We start from the raw sequence: 27,410 nt of genomic DNA on the forward strand, positions 1-27,410 counted from the left end.
TCAGTACTGGGGGAATCTCACATTGGCATTTAAATACCTCAACTACTTTCACCCTCAACCAATTGGACATAACTAGAAACATGATCACATCCAATCTCAAGGGGGCCGAGAAGTCCTCCTCTGTGTCCGGAAAGAGAAGAGATTTAAAAATCAGTGAATGACAGCCAATATTGCCATATATATACCACCGTTTAATGAAATGAGGGGGAAGAAGGTCAAGATACAAAAATTCTGGCATCATAATTCTTTTCATCGAGAGAACTCTTCTCATTTGGGAAGATAAATATCTTAGTGTGAGGACTGAGAGCTAACTAAACAGGCAACTAAAGATTATTCCTGAATTACTCTGAATGTAATACATTAAAAAATTTGGTATGATTCCAAGAGGAAGAGAAAAGAATAATAATAATAATAATAATAATAATAATAATAATAATAAAGAGAGAATGAAGAGATAGAAGTCAGCAAGGTGGACAGACTGAGGCAGGTGAGTGAAAGATGACGCAAAACCCTAAGCCTATTAGTAAGAGGACAGGAGTATCTTTTTAGAAAAATGATAACTATGGTTCCAGTTCAGATTTGTCACATGGTTGCAATTTGACTTCCTCTTTCATCTTTGCTCTCAATCTTCAGTAAGTCAGCTACACTTGTCAATGCACTGTGGGCACCTTCCTTATGTGAGAAAATAAAAGAGAGTTTCTTTTCTGATTTAGTACATTGCTATAAAGAAGCAGAGCATGGAGGCAGACACTGTTCTGCTCTTTGTACCCTTTCTGTTCCCAAGAAAGTCACAAAAATACAGGGGATACTTTGGATATCCATACACCATGGATTTTGGCATTAAAGTGAAATATCTCACGGATCCAGGAGATCTCCAGCTAGTTATGTCAGCACTAGATGTCCGGTGCACATATTTGTGCACCAGTGGGGTCCTTGGCCTGGCCTGTGCCCTCTCACAATCCAGGACCCCTTGGGGGATGTTAGAGGCCTGATGCACAGATTTGGCCCGATCCCCGCAGGCCAGGCTGAGAGTCCCCACTGGTGCACGAATCCATGCACAGGGCCTCTAGTATGCATATAAGATCTTTGGTTAATCTCTTCCCTGTCTCCCCCTCCCCCTTTCCCTCTGAGATTCATCAGTTTGTTCCATGTTTCCATGCCTTTGCATTGAGTGTCTGCCCCCTTGTGGTCAGTGTGCACCATAGCTACCAGTCGAATGGTCGGACACTTAGCATATTAGCCTTTTATATATATAGATATACCCAAGGTTTTTTGTTGTTGTTTGTTTTGTTTTGTTTTGTTTTTTTTAAATCAGGATAAGGAATGGGGGTGTTTAAGAAAGTTCTTTGTTGCATTTATTGAGATCCTTGAGTCTAGTCCCCAAATTGAGAAAGTTAACTTAGTCTTATGGGCTCTAGTTCTTTTCTTTTGAATTTTTCCATTCTCTTATGCTATTCATCATTCCCTCTCATTTCACATGAAGAGACACCAGCCCAGATTTGCACAACCCTAATGTGGTCAGTGGAGGAGCCAGGAGTTCTTGCCACCAATTTTCATTCCCACTTTTGGGGCCTTAAATAACCCATATATTTTAGGAATTTCTTTTAAGCTCAAGGAAAAATATTACCGAATGTTCTTGTGAATGGAGATATGCATGGGTAACTTGTGCCATCAATTTGTGGCATTATAGAGAGAAAGGGAGCTTTATCAGTAATAGTGCTGAGGCTTAGAAAATCAATGAGGGTAGGATGCTGGGAAATGCAAGGCTTCTGCTCCAGGTTTTGCCAGATGATTGTACCCTCTTCTAATTTCAGCTGCTATTATAAGGATGATAAAATGGAAAAATAAATATTTGTGCAATGACTGGGAAAAGCCAATTAGTTTTGCACCAATGAGAAATAACGCAGAACTCTGCATATCTTATAATAAATTGGCTCTCTCCACATATATTTTAAAATTCACATATATACTGTCCAAAATGTACTTATAAATTTAAATGACAGTAGAATAAAGTATATTCTGCAAGTTTTAGTGAAAGAAATAAGCAATACATTTCTGTATTTTGAGAAGAAAAAATAAAATAGAATCTAGATGCATAATAATTTAACTAGTAAATGTCAGAGTTAATGAAGCATTGATAATGAAGCTATTTTCTTTCCTTGTGCTCTTGCTGGGAGACTCCTACTCCTCTACCTATTAGAACGAGAAGATTTGATGGCTGTGGCCACCTTTCTATAATTCCTCCATGAATCAGCACATACTATTCCTCATGTCTTGTTTACCAGCAATTGAACAGGCTAAAGTCCACAGAAGTTGCTTTACTTTGGAATAAATGGAAAGTAGAAAGCAAGATGCCCTCTGAGACATTGCTTAACCCAACAATTGGCACATCAACCCATCCTCCTCGTTCTCCCAAGCCTTGATGGAATTCCTAGTGCTAGTGGCTAAGCTCAAAGCTCTTGCTAAGCCAGCTCTAGTGATTTAGACAGACACAATTCCTACTCTCTGAGAATTTATAATCTAAGAGAGAATTGCTTTGAAAAGCAATTCATTTGATACTGGCTAACATACCATAGTAATCACAAACTAGCAAACATATCACAGTACTGCCAACATATTTATACTGGAAGTATACAACATTAATTCACTAAGAAAATAGCCCTGGTTATCTTTAGTGCCAACACTAGAAATCAGAAACTCCTACTTTAGTCCCTTGGATTATTAAATCTGACTCTGTCAATCAAAAACAATATCACAAATCACATATTATCTTATACTTTATCATGGCTTTAAAAAGAAAATCTTACTCTCCAGAGCCTGAAATTACAGATATGAGAGCATATAACATTGTTCTGAACAGCTAGGCAACTTAAAATGAAACCTTTACTTTGTCATATGAATATAAATATTTTCCTGTCGCTCAGAGAAATGTCACAAGAAGGCGAATCTTTTCTGGCTTAGTCTAACAGTCTTTTCTGTTTCCACAATGCAACAGCTTGCATGATCTCCTCCTTTCTCTTGCTGTCTTTTCCCCCATTCAAGGAAGCACCGATATAGCTAATTCATGTCTTTTTAGCAGTGCACTTTTAAGCTTAATATGCTTGCCAGCTCCAAATGTTTTTATTAATTTTTTTAAGGCAGAAAAAGTCCACCTTTTGTAACTTTTTCTCTATCTTAGTTGACTTGACAACTAGATTTGAAAGTCCTTTGTGATTTTTTAAATATTCAATCAGGCAGAATTGCCTATCTGATTATAGGCTGGTTTTATAGATGAAGTATTAATATACATATCCTTTACTTATTAAGTAACTGTTATTATCTTTACATGTGAAATTAATTTTATATAAATTATTGCATTTCAACTTTATAACAATCTATAAGAAAAATCTAATTATCCAATTTTACAGATAAGAAAACAGGTTCAGAAAGGTTATGATAACCCAGCTAATGAGTAGAGTGATATCCAAATCTTCATGAGTTCAAAAGGTTTACTCTGAATCACTATGTAATAGCTTCTCACCATTGTGCTCCATCCATCCATCCATCCATCCATCCATCCATCCATTCATCTATCACCTATCTATCCAATCATTCATTCCTTCATTCACTGATTTCTAAAAATTATTTATTCACCCATAATATGCCATATACTCTATACTAAGGAGTGGGGATACAGCAGTGTGAAATAGTAATGCCCTTGCCCACCAAGAGCTTACAGTCTTGTAGGAGAAGATGAGAAGGCAGAAGGAGAAGAAGTGTTCCTGGGAAAGGAGGCAGTATTGGCAAGGTTTCTGAGGGGGCCATTTGCAGGTGATGGAAACTTGAACTTTTGAGTGCCCATTTAAAAAACCAGGCAACCTGTTCAATGGAAACTCTACAACCAATTACACATCATGCTGCTCTCTAGAAGAGAGGACACTGGATGTGTCCTCTGAATTTTGCTGATTACATTAAGGCCACTGTTACATTCTCAGGTGTTCATTTTAGATTAAAAAACACACATCTGAAGTCTATTTAAGATATGAAACCTAGGACAAAGAAGTCTCAGGTAGAAGTTCTCAGGGGAAAATTATTGGAAAGTCACACTTCTAATTAGTCTTCTCACATTACTTAGTGTCTAAGTTAACTTACTTTTTTTGGTAGCCTTCCCGTTTCCTATCATCTACTGAATAATATGTTGAGTGTTTATAAACACTAAGCTCAAGAGTCATAACTGTAACTCTCTGTGAAAGAGCTCTTCAGTGTAGAGTGACAAGGATGATTTTGTTGTTAGGGTGTTGGGAGAGATATTATTTCTTGTACACTGTCATTACTTTAACTATTTGACAGAGCCAGAACAGAAGGACCTTTTTGTGGCATTTATCTGAAAGACAGGAAAATATTTGGATTCATATGACAAAGCAAATGTTTCATTTTAAGTTGCCTAGCTTCTCAAAACAGTGTTATAAGCTCTGGTATCTGTAATTTAAGGCTCTAAAGAGTAAGTTTTCCTTTTTAAAGCCACGATAAAGTATAAGATAATATGTGATATTGTTTTTAATGGGTAGGGTCAGATTTAATAATCCAAGGGGCTGGGGTAAGAGTTTCTAGTATTGGCATTGAAGATAACGGGCTGATGATATTCACTTAGTGAATGAATGCTGTATACTTCCAGAATAAATATGTTAGCAGTACTGTGACATGTTTGCTAGTTTGTAATTACTATGGTATGTCACCCAGTACCAATTTACATGATAAATTCTCAGGGTGTAGGAATTGTGTCTGTCTAAATCACTAGAGCTGACTTAGCAAGAGCTTTGAGCTTAGCCACTAGCACTAGGAATTCCATCAAGGCTTGGGAAGAAGAGGAGGATGGGTTGATGTGCCAATTGTTGGGTTGAGCAATGTCTCAGAGGGCATCTTGCTTTCTACTTTCCCATTTAATCCCAAAGTAAAGCAACTTCGGTGGGCTTTAGCCTGATCAATTGCTGGTAAACAAGACATGAGGTGAAGGATGGAATAGTATGTGCTGATTCATGGAGGAATTAGAGAAAGGTTGTCACAGCCATCAAATCTTGTTCCAGTAGGTAGAGTAGTAGGAGTCTCCCAGCAAGAGCACAAGGAAAGAAAATAGCTCATTATGGATGATATCTTAGGATTCACCAGACAGCAGCCATATAAAAACTAGGAAAAAATTTGGTTTAAAACAGTGGGTGTGATAGAATTTTTAGTTAGCATAACTACTCTGTATGATACTATAAACGTGGATACATGTCATTATACATTTTTCCAAACACCAAGAATGAGCCCAAATGTAAGGACATTGAGTGTGATGATGTATCAATGTAAGTTCACCCATTAAAACAAATCTATCATTCTGGTGGGGATGTATAAACATTATAAAATGGTGGAGGCTATGCCTGAGTGGGGGGCTGGGGTATATCAGAAATCTCTGTACCCACTCAATTTTTTATGAACCTAAAACTGTTGTAGAAAATAAAGTCTATTAATAACTAAGAAATGATAAGTAAGTAATCAACTGTTGACAGGCTTATAAGTCATTCCTAAACTACACATTAAATTGGACTGTTAAAAAAAAACAACTGTGTGCGTGCATGCATGTGTGTGTGTATGTGTATGCACACTCATCCCCATAAATGCACAAAGAATTCCACGAAGGTATTCAGGATAGTCTTAAAATTGATTCATTCCCTGGGTGTTAACCTAGGTAGGAGGACTTATTATCTACTTCCTTCAATTTTAGAGATATTCTGCTTTGCATATATGTTACTTTTTAAATTAAAAACATGTTAAAATGTTTATTTAGGTGGTGTTTATCTTATAGTACATTTTATCCACAAATGACTTCTCAGTGTTTAATATATTTAACCATATTAATCTTGGGAAGTGTTTTGCTACCTCTGAAGGATGAGGGGGGATTATTTTACTTATGAGAGTCTTATGAAGTGGCTGAATACTGTCATTCAAATTTTTCTGGTTAAGGAAATTGGGGCAGAAAGAAGCAAACTTATTCATTGACACACTGGAAATCGGAAAAAAGGATGGAATCAGAACTTGCAGCCCCCGATTTTACTAATTGGCTGCATTTAGCATGACACAGTATGGTCAATTGAGCAGTCATATCAGTTAAAATGGTTGGGCTGGATTCAGGTATCACACAGCTCGTCTTTAAATATATATATTTTATTGCTCTCAGAGAGGAAGAGAGAAAGAGAGAGAGAAACATCAATGATGAGAGAGAATCATTGGTTGGCTGCCTCCTGCATGCCTCCCATTGGGATAAAGCCCACAACCTGGGCGTGTGCCTTCACTGGGAATTGAACCATGACCTCCTGGTTCCTAGGTGGATGCTCAACCACTGAGCCATGCCAACCAGGCTCAAATAAGCTAGTCTTAGGTGAAATGACTTCCAAGATAGTTTGAAACAGAAAAATATCATAATTGTCTAAGCCACTGGGTAGAAATTAAATAATCATATCTACATGGTAAAGAGAATTCATGGTAAATGACCAGGTGGATTAGAATGGAATGCCCAAAGGCCTCTAATCTGTCCAGTCAACAGTGGAAAGCATGTATTTGAGCAGACAATGAATCCAATGTATTGAAATCTTAGGACTAATCAGTAAACCTCACTTTAGCTGGGGCCCCATCTTTATTAAAAAGTTAGGAAGAAATGGCTATGCAGCTTAAAGCAGATTATAAAGAACTATTCCTCAGTTACTGACAGTAACTCCATAATAATGATGATTCTAAGAAATTATGGCAATTTAGTATTCATTGGGACATTACAATAATCATAGACTCAAGTTCTCTTTGTGTTTCCTTCAATAGATAATGGCTAAGGGGCACCGGAGTTCACAATTGAACAGCTTTCTTTGAAACTAACTTGTGACTAGGAAGTACGGGTTATGCCAAAATCCTATTCTTACCAACTTCTATCAAAAACTATTCAAACTGTCATTTGTCCTATGGATTTTTGTTGCATATACAGTACTTAAAATAGGAGGACATTGCTATTGTATGTGTCTTGGATATTACTTTTGTTAGCAATTTAATCTGAATGTTTATCATGTTTAAAATAAAACGTTTATTCTTGAATAATGAAGTATCACAATTCTGGCGATGGCTCAGAGAAAAATCCTTAGATTACCAAGGGTCAAGGGGAATATTATCCTAGGCACATAAGCTTTAAAAAAATCTGTTGCAAACATATTTTCATGTATTTGCTTGTTATAATTAAATAACTATTCTCTTCTCCTTTGGAGTTAGCTGACTGGGAGGAAAATGGAAGCTCCCACCATCTCACTAACCAATATCTGGGTGGTAGAGTGGAGAGACTAGGGATATAAAAAGTACGATAATACCTCACATGTTTGCATTGGATACAAATTCAAAGAACTCATCCTTTGTTAGTGGGAGTGAGATTTACTACAATTGGATTAGCAGCATGTAAACCGAGGGACTCCCTGGAAGCAAATTCACTAATACCAAAAGAGGAGATGAATTGGTTGCAATGCCTTGCGGTTGTGCTTCCAAGCACAGAACCCAGCTGCTTTGATGCATTTTGGGTTTGACATGAAAAGCAATAGCTGAGTCGTTCAGGGGAAAGCTTCCAGGCGGCTTTTATCTTGTCTCCTGGACTATCTCCTGAGAGGTAGTCCTGTCAGGCTCGAATCAAACAAATCCAGGCTTCGAGATTCAGAGAAGGGACTTGCTGTGAAAATCCTTCTCCTAAGAGGAATTATGGGCCCCTCAAGGCCGTGCACTAAAGGAAAGTAAACTGTACTGATGGAAATTAAATGGTGCCATTGCAGATAACGACAAGAGGACTCTCTCCTTTTTAAATTCAGGAATCCAGTGCTTTAGTTTTAGGTGATGCTCTGTGCATTTGCAGATCAAGGAGATGGACTATTTGAAAGTAGGTTTTTGTTTCTGTTTCTTATTCCAATGCCTTAAAATCATGGCTTAGGTTCTTGGAACCCTCTTTTGCTTGGCAATGTAAATAAAACAGAAACATACACAGCAGAATACTGCTTTGGAGTTTGCAAGACACAGGCAAGCATATCTAGCTCAGAGGATGCATTTAAGGTTTAGTTAGTTCAAGTTTGCAGAGTTCTTGGAAAGGAAGTTTGGCACATGGAGACTAATCAATCAAATATATACTTCATAAACACTTTAAGTACCCAGCCCTAATATTTTTTCCTCACCAAAAAAAACCTGTGAGTTTATTTTTGTATTATTTATTTGCATCTATCAGGCTTAATAAAATCTTTCTTTTATTGTTTTAGTATCAATATTTTATCAAGTCTTTGTTTTTTCAACAAATACAAATTATATTTGCACTGGAACATTTCTAGAGCTTAATCTCTTTAAAAATCAAAGTGGCAAAACAAAGTTATATAGTGCCAATTTATCAAAAAGAAAATAAAATTCAGATGACTTTCATTTCATTTTCAAGTAGAGTATGAAATATCAGGGAATGCTTTATGTTTTATACATGTTGACTTTAGATTAAAATGAAATTTTCATAGTGTTCTTTAAAATACAATCCAATTAAATTTCCAATGTCTTTGTTTTCAAGTTCCTGGATGGAACTTTTGAAAAACCTCACACTGTAATAATAACCATAAAACCACCTTCATAAGGAAATGCTACCCAACTTAGAAAGGGGATCTTTATAGTCTGTGTGGGAATGCACGCATACAGAATCTTTAGCAGGCAACTACACTGATTGAGTTTGCATTTCCTCTCCTGTTGTGCCAGTTAATGTGGACAGCATGTTGAATAGCACTCTACTGCTAAGCAGATGGTATGAAGCAGGAACAAATCTACTACTTTAGAAAGTTGATCCCAAAGTGAAGTACCTACCCACTTCATAGGGCCGATGGCAGGTTAAAATCCCCAGGCCTTCTTTTCAATAACCTCTACCTCCTTGTTGGATCCTTCTAGCCTTGGGTAATTCTTAGTCTTCTGCTAAGACTGGGGCCAATTTCTCAGGGACAGCCAAGACGTTTTACTTAGACAAGGCTGAGTCCATAGCAACTCATTTGTATATAAAATGGGTTATATACCAGATAACTCTGCTAAGCACTTTTATACACATCACCTCTCTTACTGTTCAAAAGAACTCTCTACGATGGATTCTACTAAGGCACCCATTTTACAGATGAGAAACTGAAAACCACTGAGGTCAGGTAACTTGTTCAAGGTCACACATGTAAGGCAGTGTTCAAACCAGAAACTGAAACTAAGTCTAATTTGAAAGCCCATGTGCATGCATTAAGCCACCTCACTATACTACCTATCTCTCCCCACAAATAAGAAAGAGCCAAACAGGATGAAAAACCCACATTATTTAGAAACAAGCACATTTTCATGTCTCTTTTTAAAGGAGAGTTACATGCAAACAAATATTTCTTATTTCTGAGATATGAGTTTAAGTAGTGTGAATGCAAATCATAAAAGCTCGGTACTTTAATGTCTAGGGATGATCAGTGATTTTGTACAAATACACACATCCTTTCTGCAAGTGAAATATCAAACAAGCTAAGACACTCATGTAACTTATTTCTGTGCGGGGCTACTGTTTGTAAAACCCTATGAAGAAACTGTTGCTGACAATAGCTAGCAGCTCTGGGTTGTGCCAGGGATGCGATGTTCTTGCGGCTGACAGAATATTTATTCCCAGAGGGAACGGCTATAAATTGCATTTTGCCCCTTCAGTTGCTACAAGCTTGTGATGGAGAGTGGGCGGAAAGGACAACCTGTAATTCAGGATGGGTTGGAAGCTGGTTGCCTAGGAAACTGGGATGAGCAGCACAATACCAACCCAAAATCGACTGTGAACAGGAGAGGGGATGTGCTTTTTTGATCTGTGTTGCTTTCCAAATACAAATTTTGTGACTCTTGTGGAGTCTGATTAGGGCCATTGGCCCTTGGTTGACAGTGCATGCCCAAGCGGGCCAGAGGGAAGTCAGGAAGGATGGGGTAGTTTTCGTAAACATTGTGCTGACAATACACGGGGGAGAGGTGGATAATGGTGTCGTTAAAATGAGCTTGTGAGAAGATAAGGTGATCAACAGATGAATATTTTACAAAACGTAGCATGCAGGCAATCCTTGATCATAACTGATCTACATCTAAATTTACTGCAGCAAAACTTGCATTTTTTTAACCATAAAAGTTTGTTTGCCATCATACCTTATTCCCTAACTTTTATGTTACTTACATCAGAAGCTTTGATTTATAGTAAAGTAGTTATCTTCAAGGGTAGCACTTGGAAATTCACAAACCTTTGATGAAAATAGTACTTAGTTTCCCAATACTTGAAAATATGCACATTTATTTTTAACTGTATCATACATGTACACATATACACTTATATGTGTGTAGACATGTGTAAATATATATTTAAGTTCAATGACATGAAATTGCTTATTGTAGGTCATACGGGTACTAAAAAATTGCAATTTATATAGTTCAACTTACACATAAATAAGAGAGATGATAGATTTTGGGGTACGAAATTTTATATTCTTGTCTTTTTACTTGGGTCCCCATGCCCTCTTTTCCCTTCTCCACCTTACCCTGTCAGGCTTACCTGACCCTTCTCATTGATCCTCCCTCTATCTTTGCCTCAATAAGCAACTCATTTTAACAACATAGTATGTATCTCCATCCTCGCAGAATCACAGACAGATGTAAATATTTCTGTGCATCCATATACATGCTAGTGACAAAACTCTTTGTACAAAATCTCAAAATTCCACATTATTTGTTTTCTGTTGGTATTTATAGTCAAGTATTCTCTTTCCTACATATGAATATTGCTTCTCTTCCTTGCACTTATCCTTAATGGATTTCAACCCAATTTTAAGTAAAGTAGTTATCTTCAAAGCAGTTTCCTCCATTTTTGACATTTATTCACTTGAATTCCATTTCTCTCACATGTGCTAGAAACTACTCACAAATGATTCACGCTGTAACATGTGGCAATGTGTCGCACAATGGAAGCATAATTCTTTTTCTGGTTTCCTACTTTTGCCTCTCCAGAATAAAGTATTATTTTGCAAAGTACATGAGAAGGAATTAGTTTGTTTTTTACTCTGCAAACACAAGACCCAGAACTTGTCTGGCAAGGAAAAATGGCCTCTCAGAGCCATTTCTCTCATATCCATGTGTCAGAGCAAAGTTAATAATCTTTTAGGCAATTGGTCCATGAAAAGACCATAGAATTAATTTTTCTAAAAATATATATTTTTATTGATTTCAGAGAGGAAGGGAGTGAGAGAGAGAGATAGAAAGATTAATAATGAGAAAGAATCATTGATGGGCTATCTCCTGCATGCACCCTACTGGAGATCCAGCTTGTGTCTTGACTGGGAATCGAACTGTGACCTCCTGGTTCATAGACTGACACTCAACCACTGAGCCATGGTGGCCAGGCACCATAGAATTAATATTATAGTGTTTGAAATGCCACAGAAGTGGCACAGCTCCACCACAGAGGTGATAGGAAGCCTGCCTTCTCCCTCTCAGCCAAAGATGACTTCTCCCCCTCACTGGCTGTTGCAAATGCCATTGAGTCCCATTCTCCTTCTGGGGACAATATTTATTGTATTAGGTCATTGAGGTCTGTGCTTATCAAGATGGACAAACTGTCAGGATGGTGGGCTACTGGGCTACTCTGGACCACACTACTCTGAGTTTTCTCACTAGAAGTGGTGTTGACAGAGGGAGAAGAATGAAAGGACTCCATGGTCGGGATCACTCCCCCTTTCCCACTCAGCACTGCCCATCCTGCATGCATCCCTACAGGCCCTGGACAGACACTCTTTGCCCCACATACAAAGGCCTGCCGTTGGACCAGGCTGTTCCCCTGGGGCTATCATATCTTTTCTTATTTGGAAAGTAAAGTTCCTTGTAAATCAAATGTTCATTCCTAGGAGTCTGTGGTTGAAGGTGTCTGGGATCAGCTCAGAAAACTCCTTTCCTAAGATTTGGGATTGGTTTGCCTGGCAGGGTTTCCTTGGGTGAGAGTCTTGGATATCTCGGGTGCGCTGGCCGAGGAGAACACAGGTCATTCTGGTTCTTGTACGGCTGAGGGTTGTTGTTTACTTAGAAGCTGAGTCTGCCCTCCTCCTGCCTGTCAAAGGGTTTCAAAGCTGCCGCACCAGGAACGGTTTCAGTCTACAGACTTCAGTGACCAATGACCCATGTCCTCTGCTCAGTAATGAAATCCCAAAATGGTCCTAGGAGAAGGCAAGTCAATCCTGACAGCTGCTTAGAGGTCATCTTAGAACTGAATGGCAGGAGAAATGCCTTTAGGTAATGAGAGAGAGAGAGAGAGAGAGAGAGAGAGAGAGAGAGAGAGAGAGAGACTCCCCCCCCCCAACAAAAAAAATAAAGGAAAGGAAAGAAAAAAAATGAGATTATTGTACAGAGGGTAGTTGTTTGCAGATCACTCAGGTGTGCTCTGAAGACCGAATCTCTACATCAGCAATGAGAAGGAAGCCCTGAGTCCTCCACCTCTTAGAAAGCACAATGGAATCAGATAGCACGGGAAACACACACACACACACACACACACACACACACACACACACACACACACACTTCATGGGATCCTCCCTGCACGTCTCTCTAGGAAGGGAACCTGTGGGTGAGAGAATGAGGCCAGATGGCACTTCAGGAGGCTGTAAGTTTAGCAGACCTACAAGAACACTGATGTAGGAGGCTTGTTCTTTTAAGTCCCGAAAGCCCTTTTATTTTTTTCTTTGGGAAGTGTGTGAATACTTGTAATGCTGCTTTGCTTCCCAAACTGGCCAGTGAGTTTAACAGCAGCAGCAGCATCAGAGCAACAACAACAAGAATACTACAGTCGCAGCAAAAGCTCTCATCCTGGCCACCATGGAGTTTCCGGAAAGAACTTATCTTGTGAATGACAAAGCCACCAAGATGTATGCCTTCACACTAGACAGGTAACAGCCATCTGTTTCTGCTTCACGGCTTTCTGTCTTCAATCCTCAATACATCCCTAGATCCCACAGCTTCAAACTGGGAACTTTTGCTGTGCAACTTGGGACATTCTGTAAAATTTTATAAACTGTTGGCAGACTTGTATAATTCATATCCTGAAACACGCAATACTCTTCATGATTTGAGTCTTAAGTATCCTAAGAGCATGAAAGACACCCTTTATGAATGTATTTCCATCTGTAGATTTACTTCCAGAAAATAGACATATACAATCTAATGTGTTTGCCTTTCTTTTCCTCAATTAATTCTACTTTTAAAATAGATAGTATATTTTATTACATTATATTTAGTAAGGAGGGAGGTTTTTCAACGATGTGACAAAATTGTAGTTACATTGATCTTAAAATTATTTGTCCACCTCTTGCATCATCTTCTACCAATTCATCCCTCTACCCTTATTCCATCCACACCTAGTGCTTTTCTCTTTGAATAAAAAAATTATTTGCTGTTTTCTTAATCATATAATATCATTATTGAATATACACACTTGTAATAAAAAAAGCTGCGTTTAATGTTCTACATAGTTCTAGTTCCTTTGAATATCCCCCACAGTGCTATGTGCAATATATTAATTCGTCTTCCTTTTTTTAAAAAAAATTATGGATTGAACACACCTGGATATATAAGGGAGAAGAAAAGATTCCTAGTCCCAGATCTCTGTCCTCTAGTAGACCTGGAGTCTAATATGGAATACATATAAGAAAAAATCAATTACAAAATAGCATGTGTCATTCTGAGGGTGTTCAATGAGAATATCTCAAGGAAACCTAGGTCTTAGCTGGCCTATGGCAGTCAGAGAAAGCTTTTCAGAAGCGATAGGTTGAGCACTGAAAAATAAAGGGAATTAGAGTAAGGTTCGAGAAACCTTACACAGGAAGGAGGGTTAAGGAAAGCTGTTCAGACGGAGATATTGCCGGGTAAAGACAGAGACGTGTAAGGATGAGTTTTGTGTGTTTGGGGAATTCAATCCAAGTGGGGAGCAAAGAGAAACTCAATACGTAGAGATGAAAGAATGAAAATCTGAAATACATTCATGCTAGGAGCAGAAGTTAAGAAAATACTTATCCATTAATAATACGCGTAGTGCTGTGTGTTCCATGGGACCGAATTAATATTCCAAAGAGCAGCAACATCATGTTTGATAGAATCAACTGTCTGAGCAGCTGCAAAGAAAAGCTTTCTCTCTCAGGATATTTATAACTTGGCTTTGCAAACATATGACAAAGAACCGAACCCATCTATAATCCCACCTTATAAGAATTATTTTTCTTAGAAAGTAATATTAGATGTGATTTTTTGAGTTCATAAACAATAAAGACTCATGTTAGGTCAGGCAGAAATTTTGTACAACAAATTGTTAACACTTTGGACACTTTTAATAGAGCATCTCTATATTATTAAAATAACAGTATTTCCCTTCGCATTAAAATAAATCATTAGCACTCTGAGAGGCACAGAAAGCCAACCATTTATGGTTATAGGCTCTCATTTGCCTCAGACATGGGTGTAGCTTGCAGGATATGGTGATGATAAAAACTGTCAAACCTGTTTTTCTTTTCTTTTCAAATAAAAAAATTAGACCCGGAAGAAATTATCCTGTTCCCTCATCTTCCCAGTCAGGAACCTGTTTCTCCCCTCTTTTTCTCTTTGATGCTGTAGTGAATTTCTTTGCTCTGTATTGTTCCTGCTCTTCAGAGCCTCAACTATATTGTAATGTGTGAAAATCCATAGTGATTTATTCAGTGGCAGCAAATTTCCATTTAATTTTTGGACGCATCATAGCATTTGCTTTCTAGAACCATCTTTTAAAAAATTCTTCTTGAGATTCACATTATCCTTCAGCTCAAGAGCCTGCACTGCACGTGGACGCTTAGACCACTTTGCTCTGATGAGATGATGGGGAATGCATTTTACCTTGGGGTTTTAACTTTTAGCATCATAGATTCTTTGGGGAGCCCAATGAAGACGGTGGACTTTTTCATGCATCCATAAAACACATACATACACCTATATGAACACGCTGCATCCCATGTCCATGGACCCTGTGAAGCCCACTTTTGGATGTCTGGCTGAGTGCTTCAACCTCTCTGAACCTTAATTATTTCAGCTCAAGTTCAATCTCAGCCCAAAGGATAGCCATATTGGTCAATCTGAGGTCTATAGGAAAGCAGTATTTAAAAGTCAAAATTGGCCAGCGCTCTTGCATTTTTCCCTTGTGGCATTGCCCACAGGCTATGCTCTGGTGGGATTCCTGCCTTCTAAACTGCCCAGCGGTAAGTTCTCTCTCCTGATCACTTACCACCTGGTTTTCTCTGGCCACGAGATTCATGGAAAATATAAAATAAACCAGTGCTCACATAAACAGTGCTAGAGCAATTGGTGGCCCTGTCTTGCTCATGGCATTCTCAGGGTCCTTTGAGTTGATGACCACTGGGGACCCACACTATTACAGTATATGGTTGTTTGTTATCAGGGTATATATCACATTACAAAGGCAACAATGTATAAGTATAAATACTTTATGTGCCTCTTGCCAAGTGGTTCCTATTGCAATATGAAGAGTTTGTGGAACTGCTCAAAATCCCGAGTGCTATTAACATCATTGGTACAAACCTTCCGAAGTCAATTTGGCAATATACATCAAAGTCCTTAAAATTATGGATACCCTTTGACCAAGCAATTTCCCTTCTAGGATTACACTTTAGGCAGATAATAATATATTGAGCAAAGATTAACTATAAGAATATGAGTCACAGTGGTGCTTATCTGAGCAAATAATTGGAAAAAACTAATTGTTCAATAATAGGAATTCAGTTAATTATGTTGTGACATATCTATATTAAATATAATGATCTCTACAAGTTAAAAGTAATGATGTAGAATATTTAATAAATTCAGGAAATGTTAATAATAAATACAGCTAAGATTCAGGTCCCAAAACTGTATCTTTGGGAGGATCCTCTGGTGACACTGTCATTTCATCCACAATCCCTTCTGGCCCATCCCCACTGAGTTGCAACACGTGATTTAGATAGCATTTACCCCATTCTCAGCTCGAGGAGAAAGCATGGCTGGGTTTAGCCAATATTCTGATTGGAACAAGGTCTGAGCTAATCAGCCCATCCATATTCCTCTGGGTCTAGGGGTTGGTTTTCATTTGGCCAATTCAGCATGCAACTTAGAACTCTTGTTTAGTAGTTGGAAATGAGGACACTTTCATTCTTTGCATAAGAAACAGCAAGTGTGTGGCCCTGACTGCCTTGGGCAACCATGCCACTATCATGAGGAAAACCGCCTGAAGCACGGTTAGAACTAAAGCAATGGATTCTGAGCCCCGATAAACCAGTCTGAAGCCCACTACCCCCTGATAAACCAGTCTGAAGCCCACTACCCCCTGATAAACCAGTCTGAAGCCCACTACCCCCTGATAAGCCAGTCTGAAGCCCACTACCCCCCGATAAACCAGTTTGAAGCCCACGACCTCCAGACATTTTCAGTTTCACAACCAATAATGCCCACTTATTAACCTAGCATGAGCTTTGTTTTCTGTACTTGCAATAAAAGACATCCTAATTAATATGGTCTCTAATTATGTACAAAAAGTGTGTTGGTATATTACAAAGCTAAACAACAACATGTCCATAGTGACTGTCTCTTGCAGGTAAGGTTACCAGTGATTTTCCTCTCTGTGCTTTTCTGTAATTCCCAATTTTCTATAATAAATATATTCTTTTATTCAGAAAAAATAAGTATAATGATAATTAGAGTCAGAATCAAAATCATCAGCTACCAGTAAGCGGAAGACCGCAGATCTTTAATTCCAGCTGGCGATAAGACAAATGAAATAGCTCTTCAACTGGAGGCTAATTTATTTCTGTTTTTATACCTTCCAAAGTCATTAATACAAAGCTCTTAATTCTAATAATCTTATTAATGCTTCTAATAAGTTTATTTAAAAATTAAATCTGATTAGTTCAAGATCTGTGAACATCAACATTTGCATCAGTAAAGATTGGTTTTAGATTTACTGAAGTTCAGGTAGGGAAGCAAAGTGGGATGACATGGAAAAAACAGGAAGTCTTGGAATTCCAGCTCTGCAATTTCCTGGCTATTTGTCCTCAGGCAATTACTTCACTTCTCTGAACCTTAATTATTTCAGCTAAGAAACTATGGGGTTGGACTAAATGTTATCTATAATCTTTCCATCTGTGAACTTCTATAATTCTATAAAGGGCTCAAAATAATGATTTCTGTGTGAGCAGAGCTAGCAGACCTGATATGTACTGCGTGCTATAGGAAGTATAAGTAAGTCTCAACTTCCATGGATTGGTAGAGATTGTGTGCAATGTTGTGTTAAGAAGGTTTCTGAGGGTCCATATGGACTTAGCAGGAAAAAACTGCTATGATCTATTAACAATGTTGTTGTGGAGAAGGAAGTGACAGTGATGGCATGCAATGGTGGGAATTTGAATCATCAGTTGGCTCATAGACACATATATAACAATGTTCCCACTCCTTTTTTGATTTGTGGGACAGTATCCCAATATCTTTCAAAATGAAGTTATTGGGAAGGAAATGTATCTGCTTCCTTTCTCCTGTTCCTTTGATATCTCTTAATCACTGGTAGTAGAGACTGAAGAAGAGTTTGACTGAATAAGAGCAAAACTTTTAGTAGTTGAGACTTCAGATAGACATTTCTTGCTTGTTTCTTACACTTGATATTTCTTGTAGAAGGAGTTGTGAATTACAACTTCCTAGACAGCTAGCAAATGTCCTCACAGTGGTTCAGAGAATGGGTAGGTGTCAGTGGTGTTTGCAACCATGTTCATTTCTTGCTTCTGTCAAACTCATGCGCAGTGTGGATCGCCAGCAGAAACCCGTGAATAAAGATCACTGTTCTGGAGAGAAGCCAGAGGAGCTGGGGTCCGGAGCCATCTATCACTGTCACAGTAATGCCAAGGCCACAGAGAACAGGGCAAACGAGCAAGTCTACGCCAAGTGGAAACTCTGGGCTGCTTCAGGAATATGCTTCGTCTTCATGATCGCAGAGGTTGTGGGTGAGTATTTCTCAACGAGGCTTCTCTGATTAAACAAGCAAACAAAATCCTACTTCATTACAGAAGGGTGACCTCGGTTCTTCTTTTAAAGTGAGAGTTAACCTTTTCTATAAGTATGAAGTAACAATGTGCTCATTGTAGATACGTTGGAAAAATAGAAGGAAACGTAATAACATTCATCACTATCCCACATTAGAGTGATAACTGCCAATAAAATTATGAATTATTTCCATACAATATATTTTCTATTCATAGCTCAGTTTTTCAACACAGCCGAGAGCACACTAAATGCTTCTGACCATGCCATCAAATGCTCTTAAAATACTTTCACGCCTGAACAATGTACACTCCACTGTGTTTTAAAGAACCATCTCTCTGTTGTTAGAAATTTAGGGATTTTTTTTTCGTGTTTATGGACAATGCTGCAATAAAAAATCTTGAATAAAACTCTGCCTGCCTTTCTGGTTAATCCCTTTAAAAAGAGTCCTAAAAATGGAAATAGTTGGTTGAAGGACATGAATATTTTTATTACTTTTTGATGCATATTGCCAAACTGCTATCCAGAAAGCTTAATACAATTCCTATATCGGCCAGGTCTGCATGAAAATGATTTCTCTCCAATCTTTACGAGAACTTATTTTAATCTTTTAGAAGTCTTTGTCAATATATAAATGAATATGCTTTATTTTAACATCCATTAGTGCTAGATTATTTTTTTTGCATGCTTATTAGTGATCTGTATTTCCCTGTAAATGTATTCCTGGTGGCCTCTTAATGTCTGTTTTTTAGGTAATTTATAATTCGCTATATTGATCTCTGGGAGCTCTTTATATATTAGGATATTAAACTTTTGTTATGTTTGTTAGTATTTTTACTGCTTTTTGTTTGCTTTTTAATTTTTGTTTAATTTTTGGTTTGACATAGGGAAGTTTAAAATTTTATAGAGATAATTGTATGGAACATTTTATTTTCAGCTGGTTTTTTTTACTACTCTTTCACCAATCTAGTGCCTAGTAAGCCTTCCCAGGGACTGAGAAGATAAATACCCTTTTGTTGTTGTTCAGTTTTCAATCAATGTGAAAGTAGATATGTTCTAAGAATTGAAAAAAAAATCTTTTTCTAAACAGCTAACAATGTTTCCAGTATCATTTATGAAATAATTATTTTCTCCATTGATTTTTGATGCTTCTTATATCATTTATCAAATTTTTATAAACAATAGGGTTTGGTTCTAAGGTATTTCATGATTCCTGTTGCTGGTGCTTGTCAGTAGTAACACATTTAATTAATGCAAATTTGTATGTTACAATATCTCTTAGTCTTCCCTTATTATTCCTTGTTTAACAGAAAAAAAGATAAACATAATTTATCTTAGTTTATTATTTTAATTAAGCACGAGAATCATTTTGTTCGGGTTTCTCTAAAACCTAATTGTGATTTTAAGAAGGGGTATAAGGAGAAAAGTGAGTTTTGTGAATGAAAGACCATCTCGCTTCAGACTACTGATTAGACATCAGCTGGGGAGAAGATGCCATCGATTCTCAGCATCCACACGGATCCAGGAAGAAGCAGAAGCAGAAAGCAGTGGAGGAAACAAGCCAGTCTCTAGATCTTCCTGAGCTGCGTTTGCAATGGGGCGGTGCCAGGACTTTATTGGAAGGATGTGAATTTCCAGACATCACCTTTTCAAATGACATTTCGAATGGGTTCTGTTTTTCAGATTTTCCATTTTGTCAGTCTCTTTCATGAGCAATGCAATATTGTCCAAAACCTTATGAATTTCAATAACGAAAAAGAATACTCCTTTGGCAAAGGTGTCAGTGGGTATCTACAGGGCGTTTTCCAGATTGGAACTGTTACAAGTAAATTATTTGCTACTCCACAAGCTATTAAGTCAGTTCCTTCAAAAGACTTACCCTGGCTCTTGAAACGGTGTGCTATCAATTATTTTTGTAAACCAACTGGAAGAAGGTTATTAAAAACCCTAGATTTGTCTTGGGCTGGATAAGTCTAAGTTCTTTTCCAGTTCTGAAAAGCAATAAAAGTCTGAGTACATAGGCCATAAGACTCCATAGCTTGAAGAAAACAATTCATTCTGATTGCCAGCCATTATAGTGGAAAAAAATAGCTTAGCAGATGCTAATGGAATAATCATCCATTTTCAGATGGTTATTAATTTATGCTACCTTTTGGGTAATAGAGAAAAAATTAATAACCATCTGAGAATGGATGATTATTCCATTCAAAAAAACTCACTTTTCTCCTTATACCCATTCGTATGCTCTATCACTTTGCTTTTAAAAAAATGACTTGCATTTTTAGGGGGTAAAATGGGAAGCTATCTTCTCATTCCTGGATAAGTGGTCTATGAGTTCTAATGTGACTTTTAGAGTCAGAGGAAAGTGATGTCAGTAAAGAAATTAAGTGGATACTGACAACCATTTGGAATTTGAGCTGTATTTATTTTGAGCAGATTTTCCTAAAACATGGCTCTCATCATGTTGATTCTGTCTTCAAAATTCTTCCCTGGCTCCCTGTTGCCTAGTTCAGCCCTCCACAACCTTTCCCCATCATGGCAGATGTAGGAACTTTTACTGGGCACTGAGGTAAACTGGCAAGAATACCTGTGGCAACAATAGCCTGGTTTAGGGGCCCCCTCTGTGCTAAGCCCCAAGTGAGAGAGAACAATATATTGGGGAGCTCTGGCATTCTGGACAAAATGAAAAACTCTTCCTTTGGCTTTCAAGTCATTCCACCATCTGGCTGCCAAACAGACTATCAGTCTCTTTCCTTTACTACTTCCCTACGCGGCTTTCTGTTTCAGCCATTTATTCATTGAATGCAAAAATAATCATTATACCTTAATATCTCTGTAGCTTTGGCGTATGCCTTTTCATTTGAATGAAAAAACACTTTCCTTCATCCCCCACACTCATCAAAACGCTGACCATGATTCAAGAGCCCAGTCCACAGCTCACTTCCTCCCTAAAGTCATTTTGACCATGTCAGAGAAAGCAATTATTATTCTCAGATCACTCCTGCAGGATATGGGATTTGAGCAAATCCTTGAGGGAGGGGTAGACATTGAGAGGTGGCTAAGAGGGAGATGAGAGGGCCTTTCAGATGGAGGGCCCTGAATGAGCAGCACCTGATTATTGCTGTGGTCCTGCAGTAGTAATACCAGCCTTGCCTGGAGAGACTGAGCGAGCGGGTGGGTCTGCAACAGGACAGGAAGTATGTGTTCTCAGGAAGCAATTCAAGTGAGTCTGCTAGGCAGCCACATTTGGGTGCCACTGTTGGTAGTGAACTGGTACTGTGTGTTCAGCAAGCTTTCTCATGCTCATAGCCTGGTTGCAGTTCTGGTATCCTGGCCCAGGTACCTCATGCTCATAGACAAGGCTGGGTGTGAGATGCCAAGCTGGATTAATCAGAGTCTCTGGGTCTTCACATAGGGAGGCTAGGGGGGAAAGCTCTGTTTATTCTGCAAATACTGTGCTGAAATGCTCTGAACCTGGAGCTTCCAGAGGCCCACTTTTCTTGCCAAAGGGGAGGAAGTCTGTCTTCACTAGGACAATAAATAGCGATAGTTGGACACAGAGGGGAGCCCCAACATTTTTGAACCTGAGTGTAGGCTGCACCCAATCCCATCCCACCCAGATCTGTCCTCAATTACTGAGTCAATACATTATCATTTGATGGTTGTTACTATTTAAGCTAGTTTGAGTTAGGCAGTTATGACTTACCAATGAAAGGACCTACCTAAGGTAGTGGTGTAGGGTAAAACATGGTTGTGGAGAATAAAACTAGAACAGTAGTTGGGCGTTCAAGAAGGACCATGCAGAATGGGGAATCTGGACTCATTCTGCAAGCCTGGAGAGGTAATTGACATTTTAAAAAGAGGAGAACCAGGTCATAGATCTGTGTTTAGAGAGAGAACTGAATTCAGCTTGTAGAGCAAATGGGAGGGAGGAATTCAAGATTCAAGAAGGCTATAAGCATCAATGTCCTTTGAACCTGTTGAATTGGGACTCTTCTTTTTTGTTGTTGAAAGTACTACAAATAGTAGTACTTATGTCTCCTTTTCCCCCCATTGACCTCTCCCCAGCCTCCCTCACCCCCCAGCACATGCCCTCACCCCCCTAGTGTCTGGTTATGCTTATATGCATGCATACAAGTCCTTTGGTTGATCTCTTAGCCACTCCCCCAGCCCTCCCTTGCCTTCCTGCTGAGTTTGACAGTCTGTTCGATGCTTCTTTGTGTCTGTATCTATTTTCGTTCATCGGTTTAATGATGTTCTTTATATTCCACAAATGATGGGATCATGTGGTATTTATCTTTCTCTGACTGGCTTATTTCGCTTAGCATAATGCTCGCCAGTTCCATCCATGCTGTTGCAAATGGTAAGAATTTGAATTGGGACCCTTCCTGGTTGCTTGTGAAATTCCTAATTGTAGAAAGGCCATGAAGAGATGAGTTACATTGCAGATGTAAACATGTATCCCAATTTGACAAGATGGACGTAAAGACACAAAAAACTCACAAAAAATAAGCTCAGCTGCGGCCAATCCTGGAAGAAACTGAGAGTGGTCAGGAAAGGCAGCCTGCAGCAGGACTGCTTAGGTAAGCAAGAATGGAGGAGGCACTATGTTGCTCGATAGAAATACAGAGCTGGAGGCTGGCTGGGGGAGACCGTAAGTATCTCAGAGTAAAAAAAAATATCTTCATAGCAAGAAAAAGATACAGCTGGGTGGTATGGTAACCACAAGCCTCATTGGTAAGAGACTTACTCTCCACTAGAGCCAGCGTGTGTCAGTAGCTTCCACCACTTACATTTCCGGATGCTCCTGGTATTAAAGATTTAAGAAATGTCAAAACATGCCTATGCAAAGTGTGGTGTGTTTTGAATGCTTGTTACGTAATAACTCCACGAGTTTTTGGCATAACAAGCTACATAGTATAATAATGCTATTCATAAGGCAATGAAAGAATTTTTAAAATATGGCTTACTAGCATACAATGGTGTGGTCCAGGAATGGGAAACAAGGCGAATGCTGTCAGACAACCATTTCACTCTTTCAGTCCTGTCAGTATGTCCATGTTCTGTACAGAAAGCATCATGTGAGCTTCACAGCAACTCTGACTCTGAGGTGCACATGAGACCCAGGCCCAGTGGCCCCCCTGGCCTTCTGCTGTCATCTCCACCGACAGGCCCTCAGCAGGGTCTGTTTCCAGAATGCAGTCCTTAGCGCCTCTCCTACCTGGTTATAAGTGCATCGCTCTCTACATCTTGCCAAGTAATCCAGACCTATGAGTGCTGACGCCTTACTTCATGCCTTTATCATCATTTCCTTTGGCTGTTATCCTTGTGTGTTAACTGCTAGCTGCTTCTCCCTCCAGGCCAGTCTCCGGATTGCTGGCAAAGATCTCCCTCATAAATACTGATCTGAACGTGTCACAGCCTAGCCTCCAAATCCTAAGTAGATCCCCTGATCCCATAGGATAACATTCAAGTTCTTTAGCATGACATATAATGCCCCACACAAGGGTCCCCAGCCACCTTTGTCATCTGATTTCCCATTATTCCTCCAACAATTCACATCTCCTGCTTTTCCACCAAGGTTCCATGCTTTTCCAGTTCTCTCTGTTCTCGTTCCTGTTATTACCTCTCCCTGAGAAAGCGAATTCTTCTCTTCTAGCGAATTCTTCCCCCTCTCTCCTGTGAAAAGTTCCCCAAAGCTCCCAGTGGGAGTGGCTTTTTAGTCTTCTAGTCTATTTGTCATGCATGTCTTTAACACAGTGAGTGTTAGTGAGATCACGGAAAAGAGGGACTGCAATATTTTTGTTTGTTTTTTTCTTTTTCTTTTATTGATTTCAGAGAGGAATGGAGAGGGAGAGAGAGAATCATTGACTGGCTGCCTCCTACACACCCCCACTGGGGATTGAGCCCACAACCTGGGCATGTGCCCTGACCAGGAATCCAGTTGTGACCTCCTGGTTCATAGGTTGACGCTCAACCACTGAGCCATGTAGGTTGGGGGAGACTGGGGTTCTTAAACTTTATCTTTGTGTATCCTTTTCCTGCACCGTGCACAGTAAGGGCTCAACAAATACTGATGGGATGATTGAATTAATTGTCAGTCATACCCCATGCATTCAGAAGCAAATGCAAGTTCAGTTGCAAACTACCTCTTGCAAACAATTTGCTCCACAGCCACGCATCATGATTGCTCACAATTTTCTGGATGGTTCTTAAAAGTAGTTCTGATGGTTGCAAAATGGTTCTTGGTTTCCGGAACCCCCCTATTAACATGCTTCTTTGAAAGCCAGGCCATTTTTCTTTCTCAGTTGCCTCCTGACTCAACGGAGCCTCTTGAAGAAACCCCGTAAGACCTCATTTCCTTGACTTGGGCTACGATTTCAGCTCAGCACATAGAATCACCATCATCATTCATTGCTGAGATGGTGGCGTGCTGCTTATCTGCCTGCAGTCATTTTCCAGGCAAGAAATAATGCATTAGGAACACAGCTTCATTATCAGGCCCCAGTTTGGCAGATAGAGCAACATTTCAGGGTAATTGGAAGGACAGCTGATTTGTTAGCAAAATGTTACTTTTTGGCTAATGAATCATTGTGATTTTTGCACTGACAGCTCAGTAACAAGCTTGAAGACTACTTTCCCTCAGACCATTAAACTTTGACAAACCCGTTATTAACTGCAGCGAGAGCCAGCAGTCTGAGGGGATTATTGCAATTATGAGCCATATATGTAATTTTTAAAAATCATTAGCCGACAAGGTGAGTCTGATGACCGAGGGCTGATGACTGACAGCCGCTGACGCTTTTTAGTGCAGGAGGCAATAAACAGCTGCTGGGAGGACTATCCGTCAGCAAAAGCTCTTTGCTGGGAAGACGCGGTGAGAGTAATAAAGGTTATTGCTCTCAAACAACAAGCTCTGTTCGGGAAGGAAGAGACAAGGCTTTCCTTTGGCTTCCACTTTGGAGGCTGGAGGTCTTTGCTCAAAAGAGAACTAGAGGGAAGCAGAGGGAGCCCAGGGAACAGAGAGAAGAGCCAGGCGGGCATCCGAGGCGTGTGTTCTTTCCTGTGCTTTACTGGACTGTTACACTCAGGAGTCCCCCCAAGGTGCCTGTCCTTTCGCCTTACTGTCCCCCCTATTCCTCAAAGGGGTCTCGAACTCAGGTGGATAATGCAAATTAGTAGAGAAGCAGTAAAGACTATGGTAAAACCACAAGGCAAGAATATAAATAAAAACCCATCCGTGGGCCATCGTGTCATCTGGTTTACAGACGGAAGTCCAGGTCCTCAGCTGGAGTGTGAGACCCTGTGAATCTGGCCTTTCCCTCTGCAGCCTCATTGTTTGAAATTGCCCTTTCTGAATCCTCATGCCCTGGTCTAACGGGGATGATCCCCAAGAATGCCCACACTCTCCAATCTCTGTACCTTTACCCCCTAGGAATGGCCTTGCCCTTGACATTCATTTCTACATGTTCAAATCCTACCCACTCTCTGGGTCTCTGTTTTTTTACTTGTCAAACTGGGAAGAAGAGGTGGATTGGATCGATGCTGATGTCTCTTCTAAAGCTCTGTGGGTCTGTGACATTTCACCAACTCGGGTTAGTACACACGAATTTAGCTGTGCCCCACACAAGGGTCCCCAACCCCCTTTCCAGGCTGATTTCCCATTATGGGTTGGGGACCCTTGGTGGGTTGGGAACCCTTGTGCGGGACATTATATCCTCACCCCGTGTGATACTGTGCACCCCCAGGTGGCCACATTGCTGGGAGTCTTGCTGTCGTCACAGATGCTGCCCACCTCTTGATTGACCTGACTAGTTTCCTGCTCAGCCTCTTCTCCCTGTGGCTGTCCTCCAAGCCTCCCTCCAAGCGGCTGACCTTCGGATGGCACCGAGCAGGTACAGTTCACCGACGGAGCGCTCGTGGTGGTGTAATGCCTCAGAGTCAAACCCAGGATAGAATCAAAAGGGACAAAGCAAAGCCTTGTTGGAAAATTCCCAAGGCGCATCTCTGGTGCACGGGATGAATTAGACATGGGGTGGGAACCTATGTTCCCTATGTTAATTCAGCTAAAGGCCAGATTAATCCCCTACCTCTGCTCTGATGGGACAATAGGAACACATGCAACCACCCCAGCCCCAGGGTCTCAGTGTAGGGCGACAGCCATGATATCATTCATTAAGTTACTCTGCATCTGGGATGCTCCTAGCATTTTGCAAAATAAGGCACAAACGGCACAAAAAAATGTTGCAGAGATGGAAGAACTTCTCACAGGGGAGTCAGGAATAGAAGGTGAAGGAGAACCGAGGGCAGGGCAGGGGTGGCCAACATGCTGACGTGGGCTGGCTTTGCTGAAAGGCACCACCAGGTACAGGCCACAGCTGGCAACTGTGGGCTGCAGTTTTGCAAGCTAAGAGTGAAAGGGACTTCTAATTTCATATCCAACAATTTATCATTAGAATGTGTTTTTTTAAATTTGTTTTTTAAAGATACTTTTATAAAAACTATTTTTAAAATTTATTTCAGAGAGGAAGGGAGAGGGAGAGAGAGAGAAACATCATTGATGAGAGAGAATCATTGATTGGCGGCCTCCTACACACCCCCTACTAAGTATTGAGCCCACAACCCAGGCATGTGCTCTGACTGGGAATCAAACCCATGACCTCCTGGTTCATAGGTCAACACTCAAGCCCTGAGCCATTGCGGTCAGGCCACCAGGGGTATTTTGAATGGCCTTCCTTTAACAATCAGTGGGAGAGGGAGATAAGGCAATAAACATCGATAAACAGTGTGATCTGAAGCTGCTTTCCCAGTCCTCCAATAGAGCTATGCTTGTACTGTTGGCTGAGCACCAGCCATGTGTCTGTATAAATTCGTATTTGTACTTTACCCTTTCTTTTTTTAATATTTATTTATTAAATTGATTGGTCCACATGGACATATAGGTTTCAGGTGTGGGTTTCTATGTTACAAGATCTGTGTAATGCACCGTGTGCCCACCATACTTTACCCTTTCTGATACCATTGACCAGAGCTGTTTTGTAAACATGGGATGATTTGTAAACATAGGAGGGACTCGGAATTTCAAATCCTGCTCGGACTTCCTCGTCCTGGCCATGGATGTCCATGAGCATTGACACACCAGAGGACCAGTGCTGCCCAACAGATCTCTGCCTCCAGGGAGACGTTCTGTAATAGAGTATCACGTGGCCACAGAACACTCTAATACATGGCCAGTGCTACTGATGAACTGGGTTTTTAATTTTACTTAATTTCAATGT

The 27,410-nt window shown here is 39.8% G+C and overlaps 1 protein-coding gene across 1 annotated transcript in view; it reads left to right on the top strand.

Annotated features, from left to right (window-relative positions):
• Positions 1-12,909: 12,909 nt before the first annotated feature.
• Positions 12,910-27,410, top strand: part of SLC30A8 (solute carrier family 30 member 8) — a gene marked incomplete at both ends in the record, with an annotated part of 28,575 nt that continues 14,074 nt past the window's right edge. Inside the window, 3 exons of the mRNA XM_080646468.1 lie at positions 12,910-12,980; positions 17,896-18,095; positions 25,881-26,027. Coding sequence (XP_080502594.1) covers positions 12,910-12,980; positions 17,896-18,095; positions 25,881-26,027 — 418 coding nt within the window. The remainder of the gene's footprint in view (positions 12,981-17,895; positions 18,096-25,880; positions 26,028-27,410) is intronic.

The sequence above is a fragment of the Plecotus auritus genome, assembly GCF_963455305.1.
Source record: "Plecotus auritus genome assembly, chromosome: 11".
NCBI lineage: Eukaryota > Metazoa > Chordata > Mammalia > Chiroptera > Vespertilionidae > Plecotus > Plecotus auritus.